The 22,729-nt window shown below is 42.0% G+C and overlaps 1 protein-coding gene across 4 annotated transcripts in view; it reads right to left on the bottom strand.

The window, feature by feature from the left end:
- The window catches only part of SUMF1 (sulfatase modifying factor 1), a 92,803-nt gene that overhangs the window by 46,827 nt on the left and 23,247 nt on the right, over positions 1-22,729 (bottom strand). For 3 of the 4 annotated variants that reach the window (XM_081528219.1, XM_081528220.1, XM_081528221.1), the window contains 4 exons: positions 10,023-10,105; positions 7,127-7,249; positions 6,262-6,376; positions 1,194-1,307 (listed from right to left, as the gene is read on the bottom strand). In XM_081528219.1, the coding sequence (XP_081384345.1) occupies positions 1,194-1,307; positions 6,262-6,376; positions 7,127-7,249; positions 10,023-10,105 (435 nt within the window). The remainder of the gene's footprint in view (positions 1-1,193; positions 1,308-6,261; positions 6,377-7,126; positions 7,250-10,022; positions 10,106-22,729) is intronic. The other variant, XM_081528222.1, reaches the window with a different exon arrangement.

The following is a 22,729-nucleotide window of genomic DNA, read 5'->3' as shown; positions in this document are numbered from 1 at the left end:
CATGTTGGAGAGATGGGTTGCCTTTGACCACTAATTCCACCAGCCCTGCCAACGAAAACAAGGAAGAAATGACCATTTCTGAAGAACTCAGCTTTTTCATCTACCCCCAAGAAAGGAGATTTCTGTCTATAGATTATTCATGAGCAACCCTTGTGTTATTCTGTGAAGAAAAATCAAGCATATCACACAAATTTATGCCCAAATTCTGAAAAAAAAAAAAAAAAAATGGCCCAAGGCACGGAGTCTGACAATTTCTTCAACTACTCTGAGCTGTTTAACCTTCCACTGAGAAGAGATCAAAGAATTAACTGTCTTTATCATTACCTTTTGTAAGTTTTCAAGAGGTTAAGGTTTAAAATTAAGCATACAAAGTTCCCAGTCTAGCTAGTTTGGGTATAAATATATATTCCTGGATTTGACTTATGAATGTCTAGTTTGCTAGAGCTAGGATTTTTAAATGGCATTTCCCCCCCAATCTGTTCACACAAGAAATACTCAGACATGTTCTTTTTAAAGGAAGTACTTCCCACTCGCACACCTAATTCTTACAGTGTCTTTATTATACATGCTGAGAGAGCTTGGCTTTAGAGGTAGAGTAGCCCGCTGGCTGCAGTCAATCGTCCTCCCACGCCAGAGAAGGTAAAATTTAACTTAGTTTTGCTAAATTCCCAAGGTTTATGAACTGACATACTGTGGAGTTCAGGAAATAATCACCAAATGACTCAACTTCCTGATTCAACATTCACCCAGAAAACATCCTTCTCATTTTCTCCAAACAATGTTCTCCAATCAAAATTTCAGCCAATGAAAACTCAGGTAATTAGCAGCACAATAAATACCACCTACCAGATCTCACTAGTTATTAACAAACATTAATGAATTTTGCTAGTTATTTATATATCTCATCACTTTGATCACATTTATGAGGCTGAATATAATTTCTAAAGTTACAGGCAGATTTCCTCAAATCATTATCACCATAACGATCCAGCAACATATAAAATGTTCACAGACATTTCTACACAATGCCTTAAGGTTGAAAAAAAAAAAGATGTACTTAATATTCCTTGGGGAAATTCCAAGATTAATTTCAATAGTACATAAATAGCCAAAACACACGAAATTCCTACCATAATCTGCCCAAAGGATGGGTGTAACCTTTTCATAATACATATTCTGAGACTGATACTCACTGGGTTAATCGTTTCTTCAACAGAATGGTGAACAGTCCACCAGTCTGAAGTCCACTCCCAGGCGTTCCCTACTATATTGTATAAGCCATAACCATTGGGAGGAAAGGCGTCAACCTAAAAAATAAAAAAAGGGGGAAATGTTGTCAATCTACTCACCTTGTCTAGAAAGCCTCTTTAGTATAAAAATGCGCAAAGACCTCCTACTTCAAAGTATGAATATGAATTTTCATTCCAACAGTGAAAATACAATCTGGCCAGTATAAAAACAGAGGAAGATATTTTTCAGCTTTGAGTTCTCAAAGGGAGTTCAGAAACCCAAGAAGAGTTTATGTTACATGGTAAGAAAGTCAATGAAATAATTCTTATTAGAGAGACTAGTATTGATCATAAGTCAAATCTGTCTCTCATTGAGAAGTGGCAGGTAAATTACCTGTAGACCAGAAGCACAAGAGAAACGGCATTATATCCAGTATCAGTCTTGTCATCACAGCTGAGGTCTGCTAGCCACAACATCTTTAGGCACGGAGAGACCTCAAGCCAATTCTGTCCTCTCCACCAGCCCCCTCCAACTCACCAGCTTATCTTTAAGCCTGAGTCATCACTGTCAAAACACTGATGGGACTTCTTCTTATCGAGAAACTATGAATTCATTATCAAGTGCTATCTATAAAACAAAGAAAGTTTGCAATTCCTGGGACCTGAAAGTATGAGGCAAGCTGCACAGGCTCTTCAGCTAGCAATTACATCACATTTCAAAGGTAGATGAGACAGTCTGCCACATAATTATGTCACAGACATGGTACCAAAGTGCAAAGCTTATGTACAAAGGAAGGTGGGGAGGAGGACCAGAGAAAAATCTTTAACTGAATAGTAAATGCATACAGAACAAGTTTTGCTGTTTTAGAGACTCAAAACTTTTTCCTAACATATTTTACGAGAAATGCTCATACATGAAGGAAACTTTTATTTTTTAAGTGAAAAAAATATTGAGTTATCGTTGAGGTTCTTTTTAAAAAATCTTTTTGTAAGTTCATGTTTTTTCTCAATTAATGACGTAGAACTAAAAGGAATAAAATTAATTTCCTACTTGGCTTCAGAAGGTTTTAGATCTACACATAAATATGGAACCATCTGATATGTGGGCAATCCAGGCCACTTCAATAGTTACGACGCTACTCCGAAAAAAACTTAATCCAGATGATGGGGAAAGCTGAAAATTTTTACCACTCTGCTTCCAAACGCAGCATTCATTATGGAAACAGCAGTACCTATTCACTGCTTCATTCAGTAATTCCATGCATGTCAAATGAAAGCAGAAAAGGTTTGATGACATAGACGTGAAAGAGTTTTAATGAGGGAGAAAGAATGATGATGCCCAAAATTAAAAACATCTCATCTAGAAAGCTGGAGAAGGAAATGGCAACCCACTCCAGTATCCTTGCCTGGAGGATCCCAGGGACGGCAGAGCCAGGTGGGCTGCCGTCTATGGGGTCGCACGGAGTTGGACATGACTGAAGCGACTTAGCAGCAGCAGCATCTAGAAAGGCAGGGTGGGATTAGTAGGGTAAGAGAATGAAAGAAAATATGCAGAAACTCCCTGAAGGGAGAGATTTCTAGCTGAAGATGAACCTTCCTCCACAAAGGTAGAAGCATCTTATGGGAATCAAGGTCAGAGGTCAAAGATCAGAGAGACAGTGAAGGAGAAGGGGTCAGAGGCATAAACTGTTCTTTCAAGAATCTGAAGATAATGAGGAAGAATAAGACAGAAAAATAGTTGGAAGGAAAAGAAGAACATAATTTGTTTCAGCGAAAAGATGGGAAGGAGCGAGGGGCATGAGAGCAACTGAAAGGTGGAATGAACCAAGTGAAGTGGAGGGAGGAACCATTTCTCAGGCTTAGAGAGCAGACTAATGGCGGACAGCCAGCCTAAGGTCCTCTTTACATGACAACACACAACAAACGCTGGGCAAGCAAGTCAGCCTATGTGGTGCTGCTAAGCCCTAAGATGAGGAAACATTAATAAAGGCATCTACTGAAAGCTTTGAGGGGTCCTCCTTCTGTAAACAACTGGATGTTTAAGTGAGGTAAAACCTGGAGGTCACCACTCCCAAAATTACCACCTGAGAGTATAAAAATTTTAACTGCTCTTTGTTCAGTTAATCACACCAATCCAAACTTCCTTGCAGAAAGCTCAGAAGAAATACTTCCAACATGTTTATTTTCAGGTGAATGAGCAGATATGCATGAAAACCAAAACATACTACCAACTTACAACAGAGGCCCAATCAAACAGAAAACCAATTCTTTAGGTTCAGCGCGGTCAGAATAGCTCACTCAACTTAAAACCAGAGTGAAATTAATAAAATAAAACAGCAGGTGAGGGAGCTATTTCACTGTAGTCCATCCCATCATTGGAAGTTCGATTCCTGCTCTCAAGGGACCAGGGCCTGTGGACACAACAAGGAAGCTAAGGAGGACCTGAGATAAACAGTCCCACTTGAAAGGTACGAATCTTCTGTCAAGTCTCATTCCAAACAAAGGTGGAAGCGGCCTCTCTACAACGTGTTGGTTTTTTTCCTCTTCAGGTCATATTTCTCGTGTCGGTTATTTGAGGGCTCCTGGTAAGTGCTCTAATTTTGTCTTAGGAACTTCCATGGCAACTTCTTCAGGTAAGTTCTGTTGAATATCCTCCAAGGCAGACATCTGCTGAACATCCCCAGTTAAATGTTCCAAGTCTAAATATCTGTAAAGTATCCTAATTTCATATGGAAATTGTTATTTTCTGAGAAGATGCACTGACTTGAGAATAAATGACTTTTTCCTTGAAGGTTCATCTGTCTAAATAGTGATGTGAAATTCTGTAGCCATTAAGCGCTATAAAATATTCAAAACTGTCCAATACAGATTCTCATGGCCTTTTATGACTGACAGGTGCTTATGTAATTTGCCTGGTCTGTCAGAAGCCTATGCTATATATGCTTCAAGGCTAAATGTCCTGCTTCTGCATCACGTGTCACCTTTCCTGGGGTCTCCCAAGCATCTTCATCAGGCTCCTTATTGTGTTCATCCTGCAGCGTCGGTTCTGCTGACCAACAGTGGCCCACGAGATAACAGCTGGCCTTCTTACCCATGTACAGTTTGAGAAAAAGGTTGAGATCTCTTAGACCCCAAGGTCTCTAATCACTCATTTTACTGAATAAAACTATGTGCCCCTGAGAGCACAAGCTATCCAAAAGGAAACCTGAAAAGAACCAACTTCACTTTGCTGTATAGTAGCAAATATATTTTGCCTCTGTTGAAAAATACATCCAGTTCCCACTGGTTTGTGATGGTGCTTTTATCACATACCTAACTCATATATATGAAATTTTAGAAGCACACACATGTGAGTTCCTATGCCTATTTACAGGCAACATATTCTCATGCAACTTTTTTTTACATTACTTCTGCAACCCCTGCAAAAACAACTGTAATGCTTTAACTATACAGCTCAAAGTATGTTTCAAGTTCTGAAAAGTCAAGTGTCTTCTCATCCCTCAACTCTTCCAAAAAATGTCTCAGTCTTTCTCACTTGTTTATTATTTCAGTTGAAATTCTGGAATCATTTGGTCATGCTCCAAATAACGTATGTGTGTTCCATTTAAATAAATTTTGGAAGAATTATTTTTGTGTGAACAAATATTAAAAACACAAATTTTTTTTAAATGACAACTGTTTGAAAGATTGTTGAAAGAATATTATTCTCTGTAACAACAAACCCAGTAAGGTGCTATTTCCTCACCACAAGACATCTTTGCTCAATGTGTCACGAAAAAACAAAATGCTTTTATCATTGCTTCATTAGTGTATGGTTCTGCTGACTAAAAAAGCAGAGAGAAAGGAATACTCATGGAGGGAAACATGTTACATGCGTTCCAGAGAACAGTTTGGTTACGTATCTGAAACTCTTACCAAGAAAGTTTTCTAGTATTTGATTCACTACCTTCACTGCTAGGAATCTACCTTTTAAAAAACCACCACACTATTAAGGATCTACTGTTTAGCACAGGGAACTCTACGCAATACTCAGAAATGATCTGTATGGGAAAAGAAGCTAAAAACAGAGCAGATATATGCATATGTGTAGCTGATTCACTTCACTGTGTGGCAGAAACTAACACAACATTGTAAATCAACTATACCTCAATAAAAGTTTTTCTAAATCATCAGAGAAACAATTTAATATTTATGCACAAGATGTTGTTACTTAGCAAAAAAACAGATGTAACTTTGCAAAAATAAGAGACAAATAAATTAGGGTTAATTGAAGTGACAAGCTATCCAGCTGCTAAAAGACATGTGTTTGTGAAGAACTGCTAACGCCAGACAAAATGTTCCTGATATTACACAGGGAAAGAAGAGTAGGATTTTAAATATAATAGTATGACTCCAAAGCAATATGTAAAAAATATATAGGCACACAAACACGAGAAACATTTACACTGGCACCTATGGTAGTTAAGAGCATGGGCTTTAGAAACAAACCGACCTGGTTCAAATCCCAGATGTGTGGCTTTCCAGCTGTGTAACCCTGGGCAACTTAGTTAACCTCTCTGTGCCTCAGAATGCTCACCTGAAAAAATGGGGGTAACAGTACCTACCTTACAGAGTGGAACATTAACTGAGATAATTCATGCAAATACTTCAGTATCATGCCTGGCACGCTGCAAGTGCTAACTCCCAGCAATTATTAGTATCATTAACAGCGAAAATGAATGGGAGGAATTCCACCAAAATGCTAACAGGGGTTATCTAACTTGGGTGGTAACATTCCAGGTTCTTTTCATTTTCTCCTTTGCAACTCTTCTGGCTTTTTTCAAAGTTTCTATAGTATTATAGAATCAGAAAGAAACAGGTGTCGTGAAAACGAACGTCTAAGTATTAGTATTTGCCACGTGCGGTAGCGGATGAAGGCAGGAAGGGTACAAGACATAGAGCAGAGAGTGAGCAACACTCTCCCCCATTTCCAGCGGCTTCTAGGGGTTTCTCCGTGCGCCGTGGCCGCAGCCCTCTCAGCCTCGCTACTCACAGGCGCGGTCCCTCGGAAGCCGTCCTCCGCGGTGTTGGTCACAGGAAACTCGCCCTGCCAGATGTTGGCATAATGTTGGCCTTTCGGCTGCAGTTTGTTGCCCCAGGGGAAAAGTCTGTCAGAAGAGACACAGGCATCAGCCTGTCAAACATGCACAGGTTTCTGGACACAAGAAGAGGAAGGCAGTGAAAGGGAGAGAGCACACTGCTCGCTTGTTCCAAGTGAGTTATTTTATTTTTTAATACATAAAGCTTTTAATCAGGAATTTTTCTTTTTAACTTCCACACAACCAGGTCATGTCAAGTTCACAACAACCTCAGTCCCTCCTGAGGACTCAGGAGGCCTGATATACATCACCTCACTAAAAGAAGGGCTTACAGGAGGCTGGGAGAGCAGCAGCATTCGGGACTTATACGGAATGCATAACGGGCACCATCACACTGCACTTTTTTATAAAGCCTTCACTATTTTAAGGTGCCTTTGTTCACTATTTTAAGGAGCCTTTGCTAGAAGCTAAGGCCCAATCGTGAGTTTTCTGTCTCATGGCTCTGGAAGCAGAGAAATACTGATGTTTCAGGAGGTGCCTAAAATAAGAAACCCCTAAAAGCGAAGGCAGCCTGCCAGAGGGGCTCGAAGGAGGACCACGTGGCACGGGGATGGGGCTGCGTGGCCGGCGCCCACCTCGCCGGACATGCACCCACCTCTGCATGGGTGTTTCCTAAGTAACTTCACCAAAGTGAGGAAAGCCCAGTAGGAAAGAGCTGCCCTGGTGGATGTGGTTTTAAATCAACTGTCCAGAGTAAGTTCCTGTGGATTTAGAAAAATGATCCACATACTATTAAGCAAAGGGACACCCTCCAAGTACCTATTTTGCAGGCCTCCTCGACAGCTGTACTCCCACTCGGCCTCCGTGGGCAAACGCTTTCCCGCCCACGTGCAGTAGGCGACGGCGTCATTCCAGGAGACGTGGAGAACCGGGTGGTCTGGCCTGGGGAACAGAGAGCGCAGGGTGAGGAGGGCGGAATCGGAACAGGAAACAGGGACCAGCTCCAGCCAACCGCCCATCTTCACCTTCACCTTCATCTGTGACCCGGAGGTGGGCCTGGTCCCCAAGTCAACGCCCCCTACCCTGCTCCATCGCACTTCTGTCAGCCTCCACCAGGGGTTTCTGACATCCCAGGCTCCCAAACAGGTTATGATCCCTCCTGGCACAAGACTGGAAACATTATTACTCCAGTGTGCTGGCAGGCCTGAACCCCCAGAATCTCACTTGGTGCAGAGGGTGTGGAGATGCACCAGCCGGGTGCACCAACCAATGCTTTCTTCTGTGAGGAAAGAACGATTTTGCAGCTGCTGGACACGGTATGAGCAGAAGCTTCCAGCGTTCAGCTCCTTCAGGAGAGTTGCAAAGAGCCACCTCACAGTCACCAACGACCAACCACAGCCATGTGGGTTCACCCATAGCTCAAACCTATGGGTCTTTTATACCCCAGAGCCCCACCCCCACCCCACCCCCGAGGGACTGGCTGGAACTTCCTGGACCTGCCTTGCAATCTTGGCTTCTCCCTCTGCCCAATCCTGCTTCCTCCCCGTCCCTCCCACAGGTGTGGATCCCTAATAAATAGCCTGCACACCAAGCTCTATCTCAGCATCTGTTTCCGAAGAATCCAATCTGTGATACTTGGCTTTAAACTCTTGTGTCTTTCTGCTGTAGATGAGTCTGCTCTATTTGCCTCACTCCAACATATTCCAAGTAAGCCTCTGTTTTTTCTGACAGTATAGCGGGGCAGGGAAGATTAGGGGGAACTTTGAGCAAAAGGGGATAAACATATTTATTCAGCACCAGTAACTTTAATTCCTGCTCACTCTTTCTCCAGTGGACTCTACATTCCTGGCCCATTTCTTAAACCTTTTTTTTTTTTTTTTTTTTTTTGCTGCACTGAGTCTTTGTTGCTGTGCAAGGACTCTTTGTTGCTTTCTCTAGTTGTGGTCGTGCATGGTCTTCTCATTGTGCTGGCTTCTCTTGTTGTGGAGCATGGTCTCTAGGGTGCACGGGCTTCAGTAGCTGTGGCATGAGACCCTAGTTGCCCTGTGGCATGTGGGATCCTAGTTCCGGGATCAGGGATCAAATCCACATCCCCTGCATTGGCAGGCAGATTCTTACCACTGGACCACCAGGGAAGTCCCTCTTAAGCATCTTTGAATTCCCTATAGTAATTACACCATGACTTTCACTTATTCTTTCCAAAGCATCTATTGAGTACCTTTACATGCCAGTTGCTGTTTTCAGCGTTGATGTTTTAAGACATGCACTTTTCTCAAAAGAAAGACTCAGTGGATAAAATACATTTCACTCTGGGTCTTCCTTCTGTCCTCAGCATTTTCTTCTACTATGAAATTTCGGAAAGAAGATATATATTGGGAGCTAAGAGGTCATCAACCCAAGGTATCCTACAACTCTCTACCTCAGAGTCTACTTCTACCCCAGGGCCTACCAACTCAAGAGTTTTGAAAGACTGACATTTATCAAGGAGCTCTATCCCTAGAGCCGAACTTCATGTACCTCCGGCTCTCTCACACTGAGGGCAGTAAGCAGGAACGATGTCAAAAACGGAGACTCGAGAATCCCATCTGAAAAACTGGGTTAGGAGAACAGTTTTCTTGGGCTGTTGAGACACTGAGTCCTGACCCAAACCTTTCTCTGCCTCCAGGGCTTAAAGTGCTACTCTATTTTTGCTTGAGATAATTATTTCTTTGCCACCCTGGAGACTTGCTGACCGATTTGCAGCTCTGTGGTTTTTCAGTCAGATGATGGCTTCAAAGTATGTCAGTCCAGGACTGCAGAGAACATGAGTCCTAGACCCAAGGCTACCTATTACAGTGGCCACTTGGCAAGACACCACTTCTCTGTGAGGCAGTCTCTGTCCTCATAATGACCTACTCATGAGGAAGAGCAAACAATCTGTAAAAGTTACATGTCATGAGATTTGTAATAGGCCTGTCAAACGGGGAAAGCATGACAGGAGGGAATGCTCTAAAAGGCCAAATGAGGATTGCAAGAGGCCACTTATTATGAGCCTTCCAGAGACTTCCGTGGTGGTCCAGTGGTTAAGACTTCTCCTTCCAATACAGGAGATGTGAGTTCAATCCCTGGTCAGGGAGCTAAGATCCACATGCCTGGCAGCCAAAAAAACACAACATAAAACAGAAGCAATATTATAACAAATTCAACAAAGACTTTAAAAATGGTCCATATCAAAAAAAAAAAAATCTTTAACAGAGTGTTCCATGACCTAGGCACAATGTTTGTGTCTGTACATTGATTCTTTCTAGCCATCCTATTGGAGAAGGCAATGGCAACCCACTCTAGTAATCTTGCCTGGAAAATCCCATGGACAGAGGAGCCTGGTGGGCTGCAGTCCATGGGGTCACTAAGAGTCGGACACGACTGAGCGACTTCACTTTCACTTTTCACTCTCATGCACTGGAGAAGGAAATGGCAACCCGCTCCAGTGTTCTTGCCTGGAGAATCCCAGGGACAGGGGAGCCTGGTGGGCTGCCATCTATGGGGTCGCACAGAGTCGGACACAACTGAAGCGACTTAGCAGCAGCAGCAGCAGCAGCCATCCTATTTCCCTTCCAACCGATTATAGAGTTTGTCATACTCTTTTATAGACAATGGACATTGAGTTTCTCTTCAACCTCATAGGAACTGATTTTGAAATGAAAGTATCATCTAGGCTAAGACCCACCAGCCTCACCTGTGTAGGACAGTCGAGTCGGGCCCTTCTGGGTGTCTCCAGTTAGCACCTTTCACAGGTAACCACCACGGAGCAGCTGCAACCTCAGAGCAACACAGGATAAGCTGAAGTTAGCTGTGATGCCTCTAAAAAAACACTGACTCTGCTCATGTAGAAAAAAAAGCATCTCACTTAAGGTCTTCAACTTCCATGGAGTACCAAATCAAAAATATTTATATGTAATTAAATCTAACAACAACAAAAAAGCATTATCTTGGGAATTCCCCGGTGGTCCAGTAGTGAGGCCTTGTTTCACTGCTGTGCTCCAGGTTCAATTCTGAGTTGGGGAACTAAGATCCAGCAAGTCACCCGTGCACCCAAAACAAACAAACAAAAAGGCACTGTGTTATGTGGCAGGTTAGATGGGATGGGGCTTTGGGGGAGAATAGATACATGTATATATAAGGTTGAGTCCCTTCGCTGTTCACTTTAAACTATTACAACATTGTTAATAGGCTATATCCCAATACAACATAAAAAGTTTTTTAAAAAAGGCATTATCTTGCATCATAAAGCACCACAGTGATTAAATAAATATGTATCTAAATGGTGTATCTTTCCAAGAATCTTAAAAAGACACACTGCTAGCTAATCCTCTATAATCTCTAACAACTGGGACAGGTAGTACCACTCTGAAGTAAAAGATGAGGAAACAGCATTAATCTTACAACTTAGTGCGAGGTTGAATGTCAGCCAAGGTGGTGGGAGACCAAGCTGAAGAACTGAATGCAGAGCTGGAGTGTCTTCACAAAAGACCCTGATTAATATCCAGCCCAACGTGAGCTGTGGCTCTGGGAAAATCCACTGCTTGTCTGGCCTCAAAGTCCTCATCTATGAAATGAGAGCAGCCTCCCAGTCCCCCACCTCAGACTCAGAGCAGGGTGAATCTAAAAGGATTGGGAAGTGCTCAGTCCACGTCCTGTTCCCAGGACCTTAACTCCTGCTTTACAGCTCTATCAACCCATATACCAGTATCAAGTGGCCTTTGTTTTGTTCGTTTTCATTCATTTGTGCTTTCTCTGTTGTGTCTGACTCTTTGCAATCCCATGGACTGTAGCCCGCCAGGCTCCTCTGTCCGTGGAATTTTCCAGGCAAGAATATTGGAGTGTGTTGCTATTTCCTCCTCCCAACCCAGGGATCAAACCCACATCTCTTGCATCTCCTGCATGGGAAGGCAGATTCTTTACCATTGTGCCACTTGGGACTGTTTAGAGATGGGTTAAAAACTTGATTTTGGAGTCAGTCCACATGAGATTTGAATTATGACTCTGCCATGCAGAGGGTAACCCTTGGCAACATCCCTACTGAACCTCCCTACATCTGTTTTCCAATTGTAAAATAAAGACAGTAACAATGCCTATCTCAGAGATTATTACGAGGAAACCAAACATACATCCAGGGCTTAGGACTATGCCAAGCACTTAGCAAGCACTCAGTAAAGAGAAGCAGTCAACCATGCACCTCATGACAATCAAGGAGAAAGTTACCAAAAAAATTACCATCATCAGTGATGCTAATACTAAGTAAAGAACTGAAGTTTGCAAATGATTCTTCTGCTGTAAACCAGAACGGACACAAGTTATCCCCAAGACAATGCTGCTCTCAGCCCTCTGCGTCCCGACGAGCGGGGCTGAGTGGAAGAGACGGGGAATGTAATGGGGGCTAACAATTACAGCAATCACCGAGAACACCAAACTGTTCTTGTTCCTTTTCTCACATCAGCACAATCAAAACATTCACAGTATTCCAATCACAATTTGATGGGAAAAGCCAAATTCTTTTACATCTCAATGAAAGAGGCATTACGTCCGTTGAGGGCACTACTGCAGAGTGTTTTCCCTTTCAGAGAGCAGGAGAGGGGAAAGGCAGGGCTTCTTCCTCTTTCTTCTGTGGCACTGTGGAGTCTTTAATCAGGGTGGGAGTAGGGGGATGTTCTCGCTGACTACACTGCTTGATTCTTGCCACCAGGGAAGCCCGTTTTAAGTGCCAGTGACAGGTAATTCATTCCACGTCAAGGGAAGACGTGCAGAGAAAGCCCAGGTCATCCCACTCAACATTTCAAGATCTTCAGATCACTCACCCAATTCTACCCCATTCCCAACAGTAAGGTCACCAGAAGGTCCTATTTCTCATATTAAAAAAAAAAAAGAATGTTTAAAAGGCAAATATGGCAAAATGTTAACCTTTGTTAAATCTGGGTGGTGGAAACTAGAATGCCTATTTTTCTTATACCCTATTGCATTTTGAAATATTGCATCATTAGCAACCTTTTAAATGGATTTACTTATCTCTTCTACTGCTGATGGGCATTTGGGCAGTTTCCAGTTTGAGCTACTATGAATGGTGCTACTTCTGTGAACATTCTTGGTAGCTCCTGACTCAGGAAATATGCACAAGCATTCCTGCTCAGCGCACACTGTGGAGTGGAATGGCTGGATCCCAGGGTACACATGCGCACAGCGTTAGTAAAGACAGCCAAACACAAGCCTTGATGGCAGAAGTCCTCCAAGGTTCCCGACCTCCTTCAATGGGAAAATCCCACAGAGTTGGCTTGTGTGGGGTAGACCCAGGGCAGCTGTCCCTGTGGCTGCTGAGTCCATTCCCTTTTCCTCTCTGCTTCCCCTCAACTCACTCTGGTCGCACATATTTATTGAGTGCCTACTGTCTGCCAGGTTCCCTTTTTAGGAACCTCATTCCTAAAGGAGATCTTCAATTCCCAGAATCCTGAGAGTATAACTTAAGACAGCTGATATATTGAGAGTTTCTCAATTATTTACTGTACATATTAATACTTATCTTACATGGTTAACTACTCACTTTATTTTCTTTCAAAAATATCTGTAAAACTCAAATTGGTGGGTCTAGGTACACACATCAGTGCTATAGTTCCTACTCAATTTCTTTCCCATCATATACACACACTTTCTCATTTTTACATATCTGCTTTCCAGTTCTCTTACCATCACTCTTTCGTGAAATCTTCTACATTTCTTAATAACCCATCCAATACAGACCATCTCAGCACTACTGACTTATTGGGCCACACAATTCCTTGATGAAGGGGGCTGTTCCGTACATTGCAGGATGCCCTGCAGCATCCCAGCCCTCTCCCCACTAGATGCCAATAGCATCCTACTCCCCACCCAACTGTGAGAACCAAATTACGACTCAGCCATAAAAAGGAACATTTTTTGAGTCACTTCTAATAAGGTGGATGAACCTAGAGCCTGTTATACAGAGTGAAGTAAGTCAGAAAGGGAAAAACATCATATATTAACACATATATATGGAATCTAAAAGGATGGTACTTATGAACCTATTTACAGTGCAGCAATAGAGATGCAGACATACAGAACAGACTGTGGACACAGAGGGGGAAAGAGTGGCATTGAAATGTATACATTACCATATGTAAAACAGGTAGCCAGGGGGAATTTGCTGTATGACTCAGGGGGCTCAAACCCGGTGCTCTGTGACAACCTAGAGGCGGGGATGGGGTGGGAGGTGGGGGGGAGCTTCAAGAGGGAGGGGCCGTATGTATGCCTATGGCTGACTCATGCTGATGTATGACAGAAACCAACACAATATTGTAAAGCAATTATCCTCCCATTAAAAAACAAATACATTTTTAAAAGAAATAAAACAAATAAAAAAAACTGTCTCCACATTCATGAAGCCCTAAACTAAACAAAGCTTGGGGGCTTATGAGAGGATCATATGACATCCCCGCCTGTGAGAAAGACTCTAACTCCACATCACAATGGTCAGATGCAGAGTCAGGAACCACTTCCGCATCAGACACATGAAGAAGGACGATAAGCCATCAGAGCCACCCACAACAGAGGACTTAGCTTACAGGTAGAACATCATTCTTCTCAGCCAAGTTGTACTGGGAAAGCCATCTTTTCTAGACAAACATACAACAAATCCCATCTGATGTCACCAGATAACTTCTTTCAAATATCACTGTTAACTCCATATTTTAAAAGACTTGTTCTTGAACTTCTGGTCATGTCTTGAAAATAAATGCTATTCTACTAAGTTTAGTAACTTATGAAATAAGCAACTTTTGAGAGTCATAAATGAGCCAGTTAAACAAGGTTACACTGCAAATTATAACATCTGTGATTTCTTTTAACAGGAAGAGTCTTCAGATGTGATCTTTCCAGAGTCACAGCAACAACATGAGTGGTTTGGCATCTGTGATAAGCCTCATCCTAAGTGGGGGGCGGTGGATGTGGTTGCCCATCTACGTATTTTCTGTTCAACTGAGACACTTCTAGTTGAGTTACAGCACTCCCTTACATCCAGGGAGAAAAGGACTTTAGGTGACCTATTTCTAGTCAAACCATCTCCATAGCAACTGTCTTGCGTTTAAGTTGAAACAGCTGTACCAGACAGCCAGCAACCAATTACAATGTAAATAGGATCCGTGTGAGTACTGACATCCCCTTGAGACATGGACTTCAGAGGGCAAAGACATCTTTTCCCACCTCTCCCTAGGGACATAGCCAGACTTGTAGTAACAGCTTAAAGAAAAGAAAAGGGGGAAGACAGTGAAGGTGCCTTTACTTTTGCCAGAAGTGGTAAATTGTGCTTCTTATACACACACAGCCCATAATAAAGTCGGCACAGGAAAAAGACAAAGCACTGTGTTAATATGCACATTCAAGTGTAAAAATGTCAAGTTCACAACTTTACAACTGTTCTCTTAAAAGTTAAATGCATTTAGACAAGCAAATTAAAAAGATGGATTTTTTTGAAACGCCATATAAACATGACAGTTACCCCTATAAAAACAGCCTGTGAGACTTTTTCAACTGGCACCAGTGAACAATAAGAAATTGCAGATCTGTTCAAATTCATGAAGTATAAATAAAACTGGATGAGAATCAAATGCAACTGAAGGAATCAAGTGGAATAGGAAGCACACAATGAGTAAAAATTTCTTTCTTCAGCACCCAATACAATTTGCATTTTCTAAAATACAAATGTAGAAGATTGAGAAATAGGCTTGAATAAAGAGTAAAAACAAATTCATCATGAAAATAGGTAGTCAGGTCTGACGGCTTATTTCAAATTAAATCCTAAATCAGGTACCTTGACTACTTAATAGAATATGTGAGAGAGAAAAACGCATGCTTTTTCATAGAATACAAATATTTATGAAACTTAAGGCAGATCTGAAATGTTCAACATTTTTGCTCCAGTTCTTAGTGAAATTCCTCATCATAGAATTCACTGCATTTCTGAAACACCAGTTTGTATACTCTAAACATTTATGACATGACCGTAAGAGAGGAGCAGAAATCCTGGAGTTGTTATACTTGTTATAGACAATGTATAAAAAATGCATAAAGAGTCGTTAGCATCCAAGAACCCTTTAAAAGTGAGGTAGTTGACTCATTCTCCATTGAGACCTGCAGAAATATGGGGAAAGTAGATTTGGGGCTTTTTATTAAAAATTGTTTATTGAAGTATAGTTTATTTACAATATTGCATTTATTTCAGGTGTATAATATACACTCCACTTAAGATTATTACAGAACAATGGCTATATTTCACTGTGCTATACAATATATCCTTGTTCCTTATCTATTTAGTTTCCAGTAGTTTGTATCTTTTAATCCCCTACCCCTATCTCACCTCTCCTCCCTTTTCTCTCCCCACTGGTAATCACTGGATTGTTCTGTTTTGTTATATGTATCTATTTTTTAGATTCTACATATAAGTGATAACATACAGTATTTGTCTTTCTCTGTCTGACTTATTTAACTTAGCGTAATGTTCTCTAGGTCTGGGATCTGAGGCTTTTTAAAAAAAAATTCTGAAAACAAGAGAAATAATTTTTTTATTTTTTTAAGTAAGTTTTTATTTCTTTAGGCAAAGAAGCTTTTATTACAACTCTTTACAAAAAGGCTTCATTTAAGCTCCTTAAATTGCTACTGGCTTACCTACGAACCTTTCTCAATGTCTAAAACAGGGAAATTACAGAAAATCAGAATGACATTTGATTGGTTCTGTACTTTGTTTTGGTGGCTTACAAGTTCTGAGGCTTCTGAGAAAAAAGGTCAAACAGAAGACAGAAAACAGAAAAGGCACCTAAGAAGCTCTCCCAGCCTGGCTGCATGCTTAACACAGGCAGGCTTACAATGCCTCTGGGTTTTAAAGGTGAGAGGATAGGGAGGCCAACTGTTTAAATTCCCTCATTTTAAGGATGGAAAAATAAGCCCTGAAATGTGGCAGGTAGTGGCAGAGCTAGGGAAAGAACCCACAGCCGCAGATATTCAATTTATAAGTCTGTTCTACTACCCAGGCTTTTCCAAAAGCTGTTTCCAGAGTCTTCCACAAGATGTTAATAGCTATTGGGGGGGTGGGGGAGGGGGCACAGCCGCAGGGGGCGGGTGGAAGGAAGTTCCACAATCAAAGCAGACCATCTAGCCAGGAAAGCACTTGGGTAATCAAGTTAAACTAGTTTTTTTTAATTGCAGAACTTCTCAAAATCTTTGAACTGCTTACATAACAGTCATGGTTAAGTTCTGAGTAACGGGAGATGGTCTTCGAGCCAAGTGCTTGGTAGGTTCCAATCCTGACTATTGACTACTTACTAGCTATGTGACAGTGGGCAAGTTACTAAACCTCTCTGAGTTTGGTTTTCTCAATCAGCAAAATCAGCCTAGTAAGAGAACTTACCTAACAGGCTTACTACAGTGCGGATTTAGCATAAGCATTCAGAAAACAAGTATGTATAAGCGTTGGTACAAGAGAGCTGAAGAACTCATTTACAATGCTATTCATTCATTCATTTATACATTCAGCAAACATCTGATGAGTGCCTGTCCTCTGCAGCCCTGTGAGAGGCCTGAGGGGCGGAGAAGCCAAGCACACAATCTAGGGGTGAAGACAGACCAATAAGCAGATTAATTCAAGGCTGCAGTAAGTACTGTGGCCAAGAGGGGCTTGATGAGCTACGGGAGCCCAAGGATGGGCACCCGACTCAAGTCAGGGGATGTCAGTCTGCAAATGTGTCCCACAGGAGGGGAGAAGGAGGAGAAAGCGAGGCAGGACAGGTGTGAGAAGGATGTCCCACAGGAGAGGCTGCCCTTATTACACGTCCACTTCATTTGATCTCCCTGTGTTGTAAGAGTACTTCACTTAATCCAGAAAAGCTGAACATCAACTTTTTCTGAGAAATAAAATACACCAAAGATATTCAGAACCTTAGACTTGGAAAGATGCCCAGAGGACACCTGCTTTCAACCCATGCCCAGCCAAAGACATCCTCTCTACAGTATACCCTAAGACAGGATGAACAACGGTCCTCATTTAGCCAGGGCAATCCAGAAGTATACTTGTAATCCTGGCATATTTAAGAGCAACCCATTTTATTCTCAAAAATATCCCAATGTGGACCATAAATTACAATGGTCACTCTACTCGTAGAGGATCCCCCATCTTAGCTTCAACAATTTAGGGGACAGACATCACCTCCCTGCAGGTACACACTCAAGCTCGGATCATTCTAACAGACAGAGCTCTTCAACAACAGTGCAAGAGAAATGCCTCCCAGAGCCCTTCCATCTGCTGGCACTGATCAGGCTCCAAGGATCACGTGGAACAAGTCAAATTCCCTTTGGATCACCCTGCAGACATGTGTAGAATAATCATAATTCTTTCACCTCTTAGTCTTCTCTAGGTCCAATCACGTATTCACCCTTCCCCAGGCTCTACCATCTCAAGTGAAGGGAATCACAGCCTCCCCAGTTGCTCAGGCCAGTATCCAGGAGTCATACTTGATTCCTCACTCTCCTTTGCCCCCTCTGCTCTCAGATGCCTAACACCAGACCCTTCTCAGCATCTCTCCCCCTTCCAGCCTGCTCCACAGCCTCATCATGTCACACCTGGCCTATGACAAAACACACGCAGAGGTCAGAGTGCTCTCTTTAAAATGTTAACTAGAGGGGACTTGCCTGGTGGCCTGGTGGTTAATAATCCACCTTCCACTGCAAGGGACATGGGTCTGATCCCTGATCGGGGAATGAAGATCCCACATGCCATGGGGCAACTACAGAAAGCTCATGTGCTGCAACAAACACCCAGCATGGCCAAAATAAAATAAATTTTTAAAAACATGCTAACTAGATCCAGTGGCTTCCAGCTGCACTAAAGAAGAAACCCAAACTTCTCTGAGGCTCACGAAGTCTAGGTCGTCCACCTGCTGCTACTTCTCCAACCTAAGCCTAGCTCCCACCCCATTTCCCCCTGTTCATCACTCCCTCATTACTGGTCATGCTGGGTCCTACTCACCAATTAGGTTTCAGCTCAGGTGTCACTTCCTTAGAGAGGCCACCCCACAGCCCCCTACATAAAAGAGCCCAATCCCACAATACGCAACCACTCTCTCCCCCGTTACTCTGTTTTATTTTATTCACAGGCCATTAGCATAGTCAGTTAAAAGTTCACTTGTGTAGAGTGTGTTTCTCCCTGGAGCTATAACTCCCAGGAGAATGAAGACTTACATCCACAGTACTTGGAACACTGCCTGGTGCATAGTATATATGGAATAAACATTTATTTAACAAATAAGTTCACCTGTTCCTGAGGCTTCCATGGTTTCCAAACCCCTCCCCACCGTGGGTGACCCTCTGCTGGATAAACACCGATTAAAAATTTAGTGTTTCAACAGGACATACTTTTATAGAGAGGGGGAATCAGCCCTTGTCTTATGGGTTTTGCAAAAGGGGCTCTGATGGGAAAGGTACTAGGCTGGTCCTCAGGTGGTGCTAGTGGTAAAGGACCCACCTGCCAATGCAGGAGACACAGGAGATGTGGGTTCAATCCCTGGGTCAGGAAGATCCCCTGGAGCAGGAAATGGCAACCCACCCCAGTATTCTTGCCTGCAAAATTTCATGGGACAGAGGAGCCTGGTGGGCTAAGTCTGGGGAGTCGCAAAGAGTCAGACACAACTGAGTGACTAAGCACGCACACACACACACACACGCACGCACGCACGCACGCACGCACGCACGCACGCACACACACACACACACACAGGTACTCTTAGGTGCCCCCCTTAAACATTTCCGAGAACTGAGACAAGCTATTTCCCCTCCTGGGCCATGGTTGCCTCATCTATAAGAGGAAAGTTTTTCACCAAATGATTCTGAAAGTTTCATCCATTCTAAATCCTCTTTTTTGGCATAAGTTTTTCCTAAAGCTGCATATCGCCTGGGCAGAACTCCCTACCTGACAGTCTTTGTCTCACTGTGGAGGTTCACAGCACAAATGCCAACACCTGGGAGGTAGGAGATGAAAGAATCATCTTTATTTCCTAATCCAAAGCAGACCTCAAAAGACCCATGACTTGAAAAGACACTTAAGAACCTCTTAAACAGATATTTGAAATCTGAGCCTTTGGGAGCCCACCATGCCTCACTAACACTCATTCTGATCAGGGGCCTTGTTTTAGAGCTGGATGGAATAAAATACTGTGCCCTGTTATCCTACTTTATTGGATTCTCACCTTCCAGGGTTATCAATTGCTTCCTGAGTCTAAACCACATACTGATTCCCAGAACAGGCAGACAACCCGTCTTTTCACAACCAGACATAGAACACGGTTGTCTGACCATGTTCTCTTCTTATCCAATCAGCTAACCCTGGATCGCACTTCCTGAAAAACTCAGTTTCTGTGAACTCACCTTCACCCTGTTGATCAAATCAGCATTCTCCTGCCAAGAAAAAGCTGCCTATCCAACATGAGACAGGTCATACCAGGTCTGAGCCCCACAGCTCTCAAAAATGAATGCTCCTGTAGAGGATACTCAAATGGCATTCTTTCATTTTTTGGCAAATATTTATTAAGTACTTATTAAGTGACAGGTATTATGCTCAGGGGAGGGTGAATAATACGGGATCAGCTTCACCCACCATCACAGGACGGTTCGGGTACAGAAAAGGGCATTCACCAAATACCTACACAAATAATGATGAGTGAGATAAATAATGTGAAAGGAAGGCATAGAAGCCATAAGAACAAATAAATGGAAGCATCTCAATCTGGAATGTTGGACAACAGACGGGCATTTCAAATGGACTGCCCAGAGTAAGTTTAGCTGAAACCTGACCATGCAAAGCTGAATATGGAGAGTCAAAGCAACAGGACATGGTAGGCACTCCACCAGAGCTTTGTCCTAGTTGATCCCAAGATGAGTTCTTCCTCACCTGAAAGGCTTCCCTAAAATGCCTTTTCCTCACACAGGCATTCCCTGATCAACCTAACAAATTCAGCTTTGCAGGCATCTCTCCCCACTCCTCACCACTTCTCTTCATCACAGCACTGCTGAGGTACTTCCACTTCAGGATGTGATGGACTTCATATACTCTTACTCTTTTCGATAAATTTTAAACAGGTGATATATGTGTTTTCATTCTTGTTTCTCTAATATATTACATATTATATATTTCATAAGTCATTATATTATATATATAATATATATGTTATATCATATTTCATAAGTCATAATTCAGAAAAAAAAACCCACCTAATATTGGTTTGAATTCGACGTTACTGCATTCCTCAGACTTTGAGCAGTTAAAAGACAGGGCAGGTATCTTTCATCTTAGTATTCCCAGGAAGAGTACAGTGCCTAGGTGACAGCAGGACATTTCTGAAGGCTTGCTGAACAAACAGGCCACATTCAAATCCAGAAAGGAAATCTTCAAACAGAGGGAGCTAAGCTCATTTCTTCTGTAAGTCAAAAAACAGACCCCACTGATGGACGGCAGGCAGAATTCGAATAAATGTCACTGCTGCTGCTGCTGCTAAGTCACTTCAGTCGTGTCCAACTCTGTGCGACCCCATGGACTGCAGCCCACCAGGCTCCTCCGTCCATGGGATTTTCCAGGCAAGAGTACTGGAGTGGGGTGCCATTGCCTTCTCCGATAAATGTCACTATATACACCCAAAAGAACTGAAAGCATGGATAAAGTCAGACACTTGTACACCAACGTTCATGGCAGCATTATTCATAATAGCCAAAAGCTGAAAACAAACCAAATGTCGACTGACAGATAAAATAAACAAAATGTGGTATACGGAAACAGTGGAATATTATTCAGTTTTAAAAAGGGAATGGAATTCTTTTTTTATGGATTTACAATCCTGTATTAATTTCTGCTGTACCACAAAGTTATTCAGTTGTACATATAAATAGATTTTTAAAAAATACTCTTTTCCATTATGGTTTATCCCAGAATACTGAATATAGTTCCCTGTGCTGTACAGTAGGCCTTTGTTGTTTATCCAGGATTGAAATTCTGATACATGGTACAACATGAATGAATCCTGAACACGTTATGCTAAGTGAAATAAGCCAGTCATAAAAGGACAAATATTGTAAGATTCCTTCTACTTAGAACTTAGAACAGACTAATTGATACAGACACAAAGTAGAATCAAGGTTTAGCAGGGGCTAGGGGAGGCGAAAACAGGAGATTATTGTTTAATGGTACAGTTTCTGTTTGGGATGGCGAACAAGTTCTTTAAGTGCATAGTGGTGATGAGGGTTGTACAACACTGGGAATGTACATAACTTTAATGAATTATCCATTTAAAAATAGTTAAAATGGTAAACTTTATGTTACATATATTTTATCTCACTTTCCTACCAAAAAAGATGTATCACTTGTATATTCCTCTAGCCAAGGACTCTGAGATACTCCAAGAAGATTTATCCCATGACAGCAAATCCTTTGAAAATATCACTGTAATTTGGTACAATGTTATATGTGGCAATGCCAGTTCTTAAGAATGGGCAAAAGTAAAGCAAAGGAAATGTGACTAAATTTTCAATTAGGCCAGGCAAAGAGACAGTCCATCTGAAGATACCAGAGCAACATTTACTAAAAGGCTCTTTATGTGCCAGACACTGTACTACGAGGTGGTTCTATGAACACTACTTCATTTGATCTTTACAATACTCTACTAGGTAGGCTCAATGGACATGAGTTTAGTGAAGGGCAGGGAAGCCTGGCATGCTGCAGTCCATGGGGTCACAAAGAGTCAGACATGATGCAGCGACTGATGACAACAGCTAGGTAGGCATTAATATACCTATAAGAAATTGATTAAACAAGTAAAATGAGATAAACCATACTGAAAAAGGCCATTTTTAAAAATATTGTATACACATATCTGAATCACTTTACAGCAGAAATTAACACAAGATTGTAAATAACTATAATTTTTTAAAAAGTTAAATTCTAGTTAGGATGAGGAAAAAATAATTAAGGTGCTATGCTAGCATGAAAAGGATGAACAAACAGAGCTACAAAATCACTACTAGCAGGAGACAAGGCCAAACTTGTGATCTGTACTTAACCAGGTTACCAGGTTAACTGCCTCAAAAAAAAAAAGTCAGCATTCTCCAGAGTATTATAACAGGACCCAGAGACCAAAAAGTGAAGGGAAAAGAAAATGAACAGGTGCAAACCCCAAGATGACCCAGATGTTGGAATTATTGGACAAAGACCAAAACAGCTATTATAACTATTAGCTGTGACATAAAGGTGAATGCTCTTGAAATGAATAAAAAGCTATGCATTCACTCTCAGCAGAGAAACAGGAGCTATTTTTTAAAAAGGAAACTTCAGAATTGCAAAATACA

Source organism: Giraffa tippelskirchi, chromosome 9 (assembly GCF_054371585.1).
Source record: "Giraffa tippelskirchi isolate mGirTip1 chromosome 9, T2T-mGirTip1v1.2.pri, whole genome shotgun sequence".
Classification (NCBI taxonomy): domain Eukaryota; kingdom Metazoa; phylum Chordata; class Mammalia; order Artiodactyla; family Giraffidae; genus Giraffa; species Giraffa tippelskirchi.
Note: the sequence above shows the minus strand (reverse complement) of the source record. Positions and strands in the feature narration are given on the sequence as shown.